The sequence below is a fragment of the Loxodonta africana genome, chromosome 13 (assembly GCF_030014295.1).
Source record: "Loxodonta africana isolate mLoxAfr1 chromosome 13, mLoxAfr1.hap2, whole genome shotgun sequence".
In the NCBI taxonomy this organism is placed as follows: domain Eukaryota; kingdom Metazoa; phylum Chordata; class Mammalia; order Proboscidea; family Elephantidae; genus Loxodonta; species Loxodonta africana.
The window spans coordinates 22,922,397-22,935,824 of NC_087354.1; the positions used below are offsets into that span (position 1 = coordinate 22,922,397).

The 13,428-nt window shown below is 38.7% G+C and overlaps 1 protein-coding gene across 8 annotated transcripts in view; it reads right to left on the minus strand.

Annotated features, from left to right (window-relative positions):
* Positions 1-13,428, minus strand: part of CHD2 (chromodomain helicase DNA binding protein 2) — a 152,607-nt gene that overhangs the window by 122,341 nt on the left and 16,838 nt on the right. For 4 of the 8 annotated variants that reach the window (XM_064267077.1, XM_064267074.1, XM_064267078.1 and 1 more), the window contains exon 1: positions 5,561-10,570. The exons of the other annotated variants lie outside the window; for them this stretch is intronic. In XM_064267077.1, the coding sequence (XP_064123147.1) occupies positions 5,561-5,730 (170 nt within the window). In that variant the 5' untranslated portion in view covers positions 5,731-10,570. Of the gene's footprint in view, positions 1-5,560; positions 10,571-13,428 lie in introns of those variants that run through there. 8 annotated transcript variants of the gene reach the window in all.

Sequence of the window (13,428 nt, forward strand, 5' to 3'; positions counted from 1 at the left end):
AGGGTGAACCCTAGAAACATAACGATGCCTACAGTAATACCTTTTACGGAAAAAGCACAGCCGTATTTCTATCAGCAGGGATCTGTGTATAAATGAATTTTTATGATCACATTACAAACAGTGGCTTACTCTAGAGAAATGGATAAGTTATCTGAAGTACTTCCATGGATTATTTGTATAACATCAAGAAAAAAAAATAGTAACTATGAGAATCAAACCCAAGAAAAAATAAGCACCAAATTCAAAATAGTATATCCCTCTGGGGGTTGAGTGAGGCAGGTACTATCAGGGAGGGTTACCAGTGACATTTTATGACTGAAGCTGGCTGTTGAGTTCATAAGTGTCCATTATATAAGTCTTAAATCTTTTTAATGTCTAAAATAGTTCACAATCAACCCAACCAAGACCGTCAAACCCAAAGCAAGGGATAAAAGTTCCCCCAATCCTATACAACAGGAGCTAAAGATCTGAATGAGTCTAACATAAAATAATACTAAATCATTTCATTCTTTTTGGACTCAGCAAGTTAAATTTAATAAACTCAATACCAGTGGCAATAATAGTTATAAGGCTTGAAACAATCCTTATGAAAAACAAGTTTATATGAAACTTATTCAAAATCTAAGTTGCAATAAGTTTACAACTTTTGATTGAACAACGGAAATACAATGGAAAAATAAAGATAAGGGACTCGAGTCTGAACTGGGAAATATAAAATTGCAATATAAAATAATTCTTTTGAGGAAAAAGAGTTTACATTTCATTTGTGGATAAAAAGGATTTGGTATCTCCTCAAAACTCCTCCTGAAGCAGGAAGAAATAGAGTGATTACGTATTTCTTACAACTGGACTTTGAAGCAGCATTATAGTTATGGCTCCATTTTTATTTTTTAAATCACCATTCCCAAAGTCACCACAAGAGGGCAGCAGAGCAACATTTCAGTTAAAAGAGCAAGCTCCTGGGTACTCTGCCCAAGAGCCGCCATTTCAGTACTTGGATAGTGTTTAGTTTCCTAACAACTTACAAAATGGCTGAACTCCTTGGCAGAGCTTGGTATTTCTGTCTGTGAAAGCAAGATCTGGCAGAAACACAAGACCGTCTACACTGGGATTCCACAACACATATCCAAACTAAGCTTCTATTAACGATAAAGTAACAAATAACTATGTCAAGCATGTGCAAAAAAATCTTTAATAATTTTTATCTTCATTTAATGGAAGAGGCTTAGACCAAGTGTGCACATGTGATGTCAACTCACACACCCCCACTCCCATCCACAAAGTCTTTATTACAGAATCCACACTATAACCTCTATGTAATATTGTTGCCCTTCTCACACACAGATTCTTCAGTTAAACAGATTATTAAACCAACCAGGATTGACACATGACACTCCTTCTCATCTTCTCATCACTTCTGTGTCTTAAAGAGGATGGAACAGCAAAGATAAGTCACATCCCCCCAGTGTCCCAAATTTCTTATTGGTCAAGAATATTGAGTACATGGAACTGACTCTTTAAGATCTCCTTCATCTTTGGTTCAAGTCCTATGATCCTGAAGAATAAGTTAAAAACAAGGTTAAAAAATAAGTAACAGACAGAAAAGAAACTTCACTGTACATATAACCAAGGATTTACACATATGACGTATGAAGAATTACATATCAAAGAAAAATCCAACAGAAAACTGGGCAAAGAAAATGGACATGGAATTCACAGAAAAGAAACTGAAATGATCAATAAACTTAAGATGATAAACTTCACTGGTAAATTGGGAAATGTAGATTGTAACATTATTTTATACTCATTTTCCTTGGAAAAATTAAAAAGTCTGATGTTAAATTTGGCAAGATGGTAGGGAAAATAGTACTCGTACAACAACCAAACCAGTTGCCATCAAGTTGATTCCGACTCATGGCAATCCCAAGAGGGTCAGAGTAGAGCTGTGCTCTGCAGGTTTTCAATGGCTGATCTTTCTTAAGTAGATCACCAGGCATTTCTTCCAAGGTGCCTGTGGGTGGACTGGAACCGCTAACCTTTCAGTTAACAGCCGAACACCTGTGAACACCTATTAACTGTCTGCACCACACCCAGAAACTCCAGTACTCACATATCACTATTAAAAAGTAACCAACCAGTAGACGTGGGAGAGGAACTTAGCATTATCCAGTAAACCTCAAAATATGCATATGAATCCTGTAATTCCATCTGTGGGTATGTACCCGAGGCAAAATTTATCAAACCTGTACAGCATACAAGTGTAAAAATGTCCAGAGCTTTATTCATTCAGATTGAAAAAAAAGACATAATTTAGAAGTCCATTATGAATATTTTAAAGTAATATGTGAAATTCATACTCGAACACCTCTGTAAAACTAAAAATGAATTAGATCTATAAATATCAACATAACAATAAAAAAAAGAATGCTATATGGCGATAACCACTTACATAACTTTTAAAACACACAAAATATTACAGGAACTGAGTACGTTTTTAAAATGCCAACATTTATACATGCCAAGTCCATGAAAGTGCTAATAGAAAGAAGGGGGGAAACAGGATTTTATTCTAATTGATAAACCCTCTGGTAGCACTACGAACCCTCTTTCCAGAAAAAGACACGAACGTAAGAAAAAACGCACACAAAATGCTGCTTGTGATTTCAGGGGGTACAAAGGCTAAAACCCATCAGTACCTCCAGATTAAGAAATCCAAGGGTAAAGAGAGAACAATCTACCTTTAAGCATGTTTCTAAAATTCTCAACTGGAGCCAGACTAAAGTCACCTTAGCTTTAGCATACTACTACAGTTCCTCAGTAACCAACTGACATTTGAGTCGCCCTAAATAACTTAGAAAACACCAAGGAAATAGTACCCAGGTACACATATGTCATCAGGAAAAAATGAATTACAGCAAGAAGTCTGGACAACCATTTCACAAACACCAATCAGACTCTACGAGCCGTTAAAGATTATACACAGGACAAGGTAAGCTTTCTACTCAGGTAAGAACAAAGAAGACTTTGTAAATCACCAAGCTGTGAAAAGCAGTTACAAGGGGCGGAGCTCTCTCTAGAATTCATTAACAAAGATACCACCAACCATCTCAAGAGTAAGAGACTTAGATGGACTAGTTTTACCAGGGCTTTTCTTCCAGCCCTTCTGAGTCTCAACTTTCAGTTTATGATCTCTAGACTTTTATAGGATACATGGTACTTTCAGCAACACCAAAGCTGACCTTAAAAGGCCTTGCTGCCAATCTCAACAGTAAATGTGGAATTTATGCCCACAGTACCCTAGGAAGTAAGTGGGGGTCCCTAGAGCTGGTCATAAAAAAAGACACAGGAAGCATGATGAGGGCCCTCAACTTTGTGGGACCAATGATTTCCTGCAGCTTTCTTAATAACAGCCAAAATTCACTGTGGCAAGCACTGTCCTAAGTGCTTTAAACCACAGTTTCTCAGTCATGCCACTATTGACATTTTGGGCCAGATACTACTTTGTTGTGGTATTTGTTGTGGGTGTGTGTGTTTTACTACTCTGTTGTGGGGGCCTGTCCTATGCATTACAGATTTTAGCAGCATCCTTGGTCTGCACCCACTAGATGCCGGTAGCTCCCCAGCTCCCAGTCATGACAACCAAAACTGTCTCCAGACATTGTCCAACGTCTCCTGAGAAGCAAAACTGCCCACACTTATAAATCATGCTTTAGGAGCATTACTTCCTATAACTCTAACTTTCTTAAAAAGCAACAAAGAGGCTGAGGTTCCTGCTGAAAAACAGAGAGACCCAAAGCCCTGACCCATACTGATACCCTACCCACTGATACCCCTACCCACTGCCGTCAAGTCAATTCCAACTCATAGCTACCCTACAGGACACAACAGAACTGCCCCACAGGGTTTCCAGGGCTATAAATCTTTACGGAAGCAGACTGCCACATCTTTCTCCCATGCAGCCTTCAGTGGACTCAAACCATTGTCCTACTGGCCCTTAATTCCCAACTCAGCCTCATAAACACAATCAACTCATACTGTTGTTAATCAGATTCTTGGGCACTGCTACAAAACTACTGCACCCAAATCTCCAGGCAAAAGACCTGGGAATATGTTCAATGTAACATCATTTGGTAACCCAGGTGATTCTCAGCAAGTAAACGTAAGGGCCTAAATGCCCGTGTTAAATGCCTATGGTAAAGCTAAATTCAAAGAGTACAGGTACTTTTTTTTTAATCAAGCAAGGGAAATGGAACACTCCAAGAATGTGACCTAACACCCCTTTCCGCAAAATTACAATTTACTAGCCATACACTGCCTCTATCTGAACGTTTAAAAACCTGTATCTGAACTGAAAAAGTGCTTTAGTCACTTAAGGTTTCCAAACACCCACCACATTCATTCCCCACCCTGACTACATCACAGGCCACTTATGGCACTTCTGACAATTCCAATTTTCTCCCCTAACCCACCACATAATCCCTAAAATCCAATCAGGTATGGGGCCTGTTTTTTTTTTTTTTTTTTTAATTCTCCAAGTGATTTGATGCACAGCTCAATATTTGGGGACTAAGTTTAGAGCAACAAGAACAAAAATTAAAAGCCAAGCACAATCTATTCATGAACTGTTGTCAAATACAAAGTGCCTGTGTAGCAATGGACACCAAACTGCGGTCAAAGGTCTTCTGAGGTCTCCAGTACCTCCCACCACCTACCTTAACTATCCCTGAGGGAACCCCTGAGGGAGTCTTTAAGTACAAAGGTGGCCTTTACAATGCAATCAGCAGGATGATGCTGGCATAAACCACACCTACAATTAAAAAAAAAAAAAAAAACCCACCGTGTCCCACTCATAGCAACCCTATATGACAGAGTAGAACTGCCCGATAGAGTTTCCAAGGGGTGCCTGACGGATCTGAACTACCGCCCTCTTGGTTAGCAGCCATAGCACTTAACCACTATGCCACCAGCGTTTCCAAAAACTTGTTGCCATTGAGTTGATTCTGACTTACAGTAGTGACAATACATTGTGATTTCCAGTTTGGGTTTCTTTAAAATGCAAAGTTTTTAAAACACACCTATTACAGGGTTATTCTAGATTTTTATTATTTTCCTCAATCTTCTATATAGTTTCCTCTTATCCATCTAATTTGATGGCCTTTGACGATATGGTAAAGAATATCAATCCTGGAGTCAAACTGCCAATGACTGAATTCAAATTCTACCACTTACTCCTTTGTGCTTCGGTTTTCTCATCTACAAGATAAGGATGGTAACTGAACCTACCTCACAGAGTTGTTGTGAACATTACACAAATTAACATATCTAATGGACTTAAAACAAGTTCCAAGTTCTCTAAATATTTGCTATTATTGTACTGAATGTTTCCCAAGCATTCAACTTCATTTTCATTGAAAGGATCTCAATCATTGTATCCTATTGACTTGCTATTCAGTTCAAGTGAAGTATTACTAGTAAAACCAGCATGAACAAATGTGAGGAGTATCTACTAGTCCTTGTTAAGTAAATAACCTATTGTGGAGACGGAGGGGTGTGCACGTACTAGAGCACTGTAGGCAGCCCACCAAGAGTTGAGGCAGACCAGGGATGGTCCACCCGCCTATCACAGAACAGAGCTCCATGACAGTTCATCTGTAAAGAGATTAAGAACATTTTTACTTTATTGACCTCCATATTAAATATAGATAAAATCCTTAAAACAGTGACAGCCATAGAGTAAGCACTCTATGAACATAAACATATTTTTTCTATAAAGTGTTTTTCTATAAAATGCTCACAACCACTTAAAATTTCCCTTCATGATAAAATCCGAAGTTTACCAACGTTACAGGTACTGCTAAACAGAATCTACACAACTGGCATACGCCAAGATTTATTATCATATTCCATTCCCTTTTTTTTTTTAAATGCTGGTTACAATTCACAACCACCCCCAGTGGGTGACAACCACTCCAAAGCTGCCCACAGCATAGCCCCGCGCACCGCTGTAGCGGTCCTTTTTTCAGTTACCTTTATCAATTAGAGGGAAAGGGGGTTCTGGATGGAATGGGAACTCCATTCGAAGCACTTCAAGAATCTAAACTTCTGGAGGTATCTGAAAGAAGAGCGAGCACTACAGAAGAGTGAACACTAGACCTTAAAGCGACTAAGGCAAGGACATGGAGAGGTCAGGAATTCCCAAACCTTGAGGTGAAGACATTCCACCGGTATACACATTTTAAAGGTATGCCTGGAGCTGGATCGGGCATGCCATTTAATATAGAACTCTTCCATCAAGCACCTACCCCATTTCTCCCTTCCACCCCCCACATTTGCTTCTAGAGCTCCAACCTCAAGCTGTTGTTAAAACTGACCTAAGAAGGGAAAGGAGAAAATGGGACATACAATGGGAAGACCAAACGTTAGGAAAGGACGTAAGAACAAGCGCTCCATCGGAAGATTCTAAATACATTGAGACACACGCATACATGAAAACACACACACACAAATTAGCTCAGTCTCAGGGGTAGGGTTGGAATTGGTATTTTTAGATGCTGTCCACAATTAAAGAAACAAAACACTAGAACTAACCCATCAATCAAAAAGGAAAGGAAATGGAGGTAACCAAAAATACATAAATCTTGACACTCTAGTTCTAAAGGATAAAGGGACTTCAAGGCATCGCACGCCATCAAATGTGCTACCGTGAAGACTGGTTACTGATTCTAAGTATTATTACTATTCCATTTATATCCAAGCAGCACTGCACCTTGAAGAGGCATTCACTATTCACACTTGTACTCCAACAGCCTGAGAGGGGAAATGAGGTAGAGAGGGTACTCCAGGGCAATACGTCCAGAGGAGAGCTGTGACTCATACAACAGACTGCTCTAGTCCAGAAAGAGTCATGTGCTCCCCTAAAAGCCTGTCTTTGCAGAAAATAAAATTTCAGAAGAGGATAACTGCTTAACACACCCAAGTTTCATTCAATTAACCAAAAGGGGCCTTGTCTCCTAAAATCATTCTAACAAATCTCTCGAACTGGCCCACACAGACTCTCACAGGCCAGGACCGCAACCACTGCCCTCAGAAACAACCTAGCTTTTGAAGAGGGACTTAGAAAGTGCAGGAAGGGCAAGTAACATGACGGCATCACTAATAACTTACATTCTAGTTACAAAACAGTATCACTAATAATGTACATTCTAGTAACAAGACAGTATCACTAATAACTTATGTTCACTGAGCACTTTCAATGTGCCAAGCTCTCTGCTAAGCACTTCACAGTCATTACGTTATCTAATCTTCATCACCCAATGAAGTTAAATATTATTCTCATCCACATTTTACTAACGAGAAAACTGCAAGTCCAACAATGAATACTTACTCCACCTGGCCTAAACCGAGAACAAGAACTTGCAGTACTGAAGTCAAAGCTGACCTGGTGCCTATTACATAAACAGCTCTCCAGAGGCACTGAGTTAACAGTTAAACACATTACAGATAACAAAATAACTCATTAGAATTGAATCCAAAACATAAAATTAAGACTGTCCGTAAGGCGCTGCCTTGGCCTAGGCTTTTCTGCAACGTTCTCTCTCCATCGAGATCAGAGTGATCACCTTTTCCCCCAAATTATGGGAATACCTCCAATAGAGGGAACTGAAATACTTTTCATATGAAATACAATCCAGAAAATGTAGCGGAAATCCCAAAAAAGTTACCCTTAACATTTAAACAATAATTCTAGCATGAATGGCCTCCATACACCTAGGGTTCCCCATAATTACAGACCAGGGTCAGGATAAAGCGTTTATTTCACAGAAGAAAGCTTTGTCCTCCCACCTCATAAACTGCACTCAAACACACCCAGCCTTTTCGAATGGTCTCTGCCCCCAATCTTGCCACCATCACTTAAAATTTAGACTGATCAGGGGAAAGGTCATAGCAGTGTTTCCTATCAAGAGTGCTGAATTACTGTTCACAAATAAACATACATTAGACCCTGAGCATGTGATGACTGGTGTGATGTTGTTCTGGCTTTACACTAATAATCCAAAAGTCCTAAAACAAGTCATAATTTCCAATTTCACTGAGGTATAAATTTGAATTCAATGCTTCGTCAGGCTGGAATGCAGGAGGGAATGACCCAACTAATGACAAATACCCAGCATAAATATGTCAACAGTTATTTTTATATGTATACAAGATAACTCTTACGTGATTTAACAAAAAAAAAAGGCAACCCCTCCCTCCCCCGCCAAGCCAATTGTGAGTTCTAATGTTTTCAGGAAAAAAACAAAAAGATCTAAAATTTAAAAACAAAACTAATGGCTCATAGACAGAAAAGAAAAAGTTTGCTAAACAAGATGTCACATAAAAGTAGTCACTCAATTTTTACGCCAGGAACAACTTTTTTGTACCGAATTTTATAGGAGAAATTATGAGTCTGGAAATTCCCGGTGGTCTCAGGAGGTATTTCTCATGGTTCTCAGGGATCGCGGGGGAGGGCCACGAGTGGCTGCCAAGGCAGCAAACTGATTCTCAAATCCGTGCACTTCAGATACCGTCAGCAGGAAACAACACAACTTCCAGATTTACCCCTCAAGCAGTAACCTACTATCACTCTTAAAACAACTGAAATTCCTTAGCAAGTACTGCTTGCCCACCTGCCCACCTTCCACTTCTAACTTGCTGTTTATAAAAAGCACTCATCTCCCAAAAGCCAAACACCAAACGGAGGCTTCAGGTTTTCACGAAAGCTTAAATATCAAAAATCCACAAGGCCATTCTCGATCCGAGAGAAAAACCCAGAGAAAGCTTACTAAACAGACTTAATAAACACTGGTTCTTTAAAAAGTTAATTGGTTCCAAGTGGGTTGCAAGCAATTCACTGATAAATTGCTATATCATGATACAGCATTTTAACTCACCAAGTAAAGATATCTATTCTTAGCTACAATGCCTCTGCTGGAAGTTATATCATATCCTTCCTGAACAAGACTACAACGCTGATGACTTTTTCCCCCCACTTTTAGCAAACTGAAGGGCTAAAATTTTAAGACAGTCAATCAGAATTCAATCTCAGAGAGGGATTACTTTTTTCTTGTGGTAGATGCACTTGAAAACCAAAATTGGTCATGACAGATTCTTTATCAAAGCTTAAGTTCTACACTACTTAAGTCTCCAAGAACGTTAATATATTTTACATCCAATAAAAAAAAAACTTAATATACATTTACAGAATCTCTCATGAACCCTTCCATAAAACAAACTATGAAAACTCAGCTATACTTCACCTAGACTTTCCATAACCATCCAAATATTACCAAAAAACCAAGACTGTATTAACCTACAAAACCAACCACTGCAATTTATCTTCTTTTTTTTTTTTTATTTTATTCAGAAAACTCAAACATGCCCAAGTAAACATCTCTATCAACACTTGGGAGAGGTCCACATCTCCTTTAAGGTAGCATCTTTTACTCAATAAAATTAAGAATTCTGAACTAAGACCTACTTCATGACAGCTTACCCATTTCTGTTACTGCTTAAAAATACTCTCGAATTAATGTAGAAAAACGTTTTTCAACATACAACAGAAAAATCCACTAATACAACCCTTCCTTCATATTTTGATGCAAGGCTTTCATGTTTGATTCATTACTGTGAATGAATTACAAAATAGTAGTTGGTAAACTATGTTTTTTTCTTTTTTAAATCAGAGATCCTGTTGAGATTTCCAAACCAGGCAGACCATGAGCATCACCCCAGAAGCGTTTTAACAGGTTTTCCAGAATGGGGGCTCTGACAAGATGTTTCCCAACATTTTGCCAAGTGATTTCACTATAAGCCAAGTTTAAGAATCACTGTTCTTTAGCAAGTGCTGTTAAAACTGAGTTGTTCTCTGACGCTTGTTTACATAGTGCCTAATGCTTTATTCTTTTTTTAATTGCTCTAATGTTGTGTAGAAACGTGGTAAGTGAAAAATCCTAAGTATTTTCTACTTTGGATTTTTCCACTGTGTTCCACTGTGAATCATAAATCACTTAGCACATACTGACCTGGGGTTTTTTTTTCCGTCAAATGTCAACTCAGAAAATGTATGTTAGCAAGTAAAAATGCACGGGGAAGTTCAAATAATCTTCGCTTTGCTTATGAGTCATGTATGAAACAGCAGCTGTAAGATCTATTTCGATGTTTCAATTAAAATAAAAATATCCCTTCTGGCAGTAAAACATTTTTGATTACTGGTTATGAAATCAATTAAATTAACTAATCTCTTCACAACGGAAAGAAAAAAAAATTGAGTATCAGAAAACGAAAAATGTAAAATCTGGCATGTCTATTTGAAGGTTTCCGATTAAGGCCTTTTTCCTTTTCCCCCAAAAGCGGAAGCCGCTTCTAAATGAGGAAAAACATTCCCAGAAACGCGCAAAGTAAAACAGACAGAGTACAGGGTGTGGACTGCAAAACAAGGGCGGACAGCACTGCCGAGAGCGACATCGGTCATGAAAGCTGCCGCCCATCGGAAAGCCCCAAGCAGCGTTCCCGGCCTCCCGCCTTCTCCCCTCCCACGCCCCACCCTGGCCCGCCCCCTCCCCCCCCAGGGCCGCCCACTAAGTCAAGGGAAAGAGGAAGCTCCCGAGCCGCGCACGCGGCCGAACGTCACTGCGCTCACCCCTCCCCACGACGAGCCGCCTGACGTCACGGGGCGGGCCTGCCGGAGAGCCGCCGCCGCTGACCCTGCTGTTACCAAGCTCGCGCACAGCCAATCAGCGCGCGGCGCCGGCGCCGGCCGGCCTTTGAACTCGGCACGGCAACTTCCTGCTGTTTGGCGAGTACACAGTGCAATGCAGTATGTCTGTCAGCGCTGCGGCACAAAGGAACAGCCATTTTGTGACTGAGCTGGACCTGCACCAAGATGCCAGGGGCTCACAGAGCTGCTGCCTGCGCTAACTACCGAGCTGTCCTTTATTTCTGCACCAGAGTGCCAAAGAAGGGGTGAGAAAGTAAAAAAAGAGGTTCTTGGTATGGCAGGTTTCCACTCCTTTTCAGTCTTCCCCAAAATCCCGGTTTTTAAGGTTTAGGAGTCATAAAATGGCTGCCACATAAACTGCCTGTTCCAGTCCAAAAGCAACTGCATATGCCATTTCTAATCATCCCCAGGCTTTCAGAATAACTGCTAAATGCCTAATAAAAAGCAGATTTTGCCAGCACTTCAGGTTATCAAAATAACTGGCTCCAAGGCAGACGACTTGGGGGCAGATTTAATAAACTGTTTCATTTCTTAGGATAAATCGTAAATGTAGCGCCCCAGAACACACAGCAGTCTTTGTGCGCACAGTTCCATCAACATTCTTATCTCCTGTTACCATTCTTTGACATTACAGATGTTATCCCCAAACTGCACATTATTTAGATCATGTATATGTGGTATAGACTTCTCTACATCTACCTCCCTTTGAGATACTTAGAAATTTTACAGGTAACAAATATTTTTAAAATATTCTTGAACGTGAGCTTTTAATCTTCAAAGTGTAACATTAAGTATTGACTACAAGAGCACAGGAATACAAACTTACATAATCACCATTAAGTATTGCACTATTTCCAAAAACAGGAATATAACCAGATTTACACGAACTTACACTCGATTCTTCCAGACCCTAAAGTAATTCTCAGACCAAAGTTTCTGTGACCTACAAACTCCTTTTCTCTCCTGTGGCTCAGGCTGCAAACATCATTTCTGTAGTATTCCCTAAGCACTATACTCTCTTCCACAGAAACTAGGTCCTTGTGGAAACTGATAAGGAACCAAGTACTAGTTACCAGTACTGTCCTCTTCATCTCACTGGAAAGCTCTACTGTATTCACCTTTACAATTTTGAAAGGAAGTTATGTCATAATTATGTGCTTGTATTAAAGAATGCAATTTAGGGTAATAGTAATTTAAAAGTAACTCCATCTTCTCTTCAAGGAGTCTCATTTTTTGTACATTCATCAGGTATATGATTCAAAGTATAACTGACAAAACTTAAAGTACAGTTCATGCTTCTTTTTCAGTTGTTATCCCATTGCCAGAAGGCAAATGCATGACATCTTCCACATATTTTTCCAGGTGAGAGTAAAAGTATTGAAAGAAAAAAAAAACCTAAAACAGCTTGACTTTTAGAATTAGAAAGCATAGTCTGATCAGTGATGTTAACCACAACCTTGCATAAGAAAGCCAAAACCCATGTGAGACTATGCAAATCATATACTCAAGGGAGTAAGAGTTTTAGTTACTGAGTCTTTAATAATGTGTCTAATATACCTATGGTTTCCTAGTTCTTCAAATGGTCCTTACTTTCCAGAGAAATCAGTTTAGGGTTAGTACAGAAGTTTTCTGTCCTAAATATAACCTAGGAAATTACATGAGCTCAGATCAAAAGGTTATCAGTCCAAACTGTGACAAGTCGATTTGCAAAAGAATTTGGGAATATATTTTTAAAAGAACCAAAATATCCTGAAATATAATAAATCATAAATAAAATTTGACATTTGTAATAAACGAACCATGTCCAAAAGTTTCAAATTCACTAGCCTAGCAGTAAAAGTCTATTACCTAGAGAAAATTATAAAGTAAAAGCAAAATTGGTAAGAAAAATCACATAACCAATCACATCCTCATTAACTGCATGATTTAAAATTTGTAACACTACATAAAAACATACATCAAGAAATTCATTCGTGTATTTTTTTAATTATTATACAGGGAACAAACAACATCTTAGTGGCTTTTTTGTTTATTCACTAACAAGGTACTGCAAGGAATGTGAAACAAATCATGATTTAAAAAAACAGTACATTTATAAGCTTCATAAGATAAAGCATTCCAGACGACTGTCGAAATAAATCAATTAATTTTAAAGCACCTACAACTAATACGTAAGGGTAAAATATATCTACCAACCAGCAAGCACTGCCAGAATATAAGCATACAAATGCAAACCTTAAAACATCTTAAATGTAAAAATATACAACTGTAAGCATAATCACAGTAACCAACACAAAACAGTGTATTAACAGTATTCCAGAATGTCTGTGATCACAGGTTTGATTTTGATTTCATAAATACAGAAACTGTAACCATCAAGTAAAGGTTTTGATAAATCATATCAAAATACCTTAAAATGTCAAGTGTATCCGAAGAAATATAGAGTCAAATAAAAATGTAAACTGAGAGGCATCAGTCAAAGGGTCCTTTTTGCAATTTCACTTTAAAATGTATATTTTTTCATTCATATAACTTTCTCAAATGTCTATTTACTATAATTTACTACTACAAGGCTTCTCTATGGCCCTCACTTACAAGTTTGGGTATCCTGATTCTTCAAAGAAAAAATCTGCCTTGTATGTAAAATGGTGCAATGCAGCAATGGCTAAACC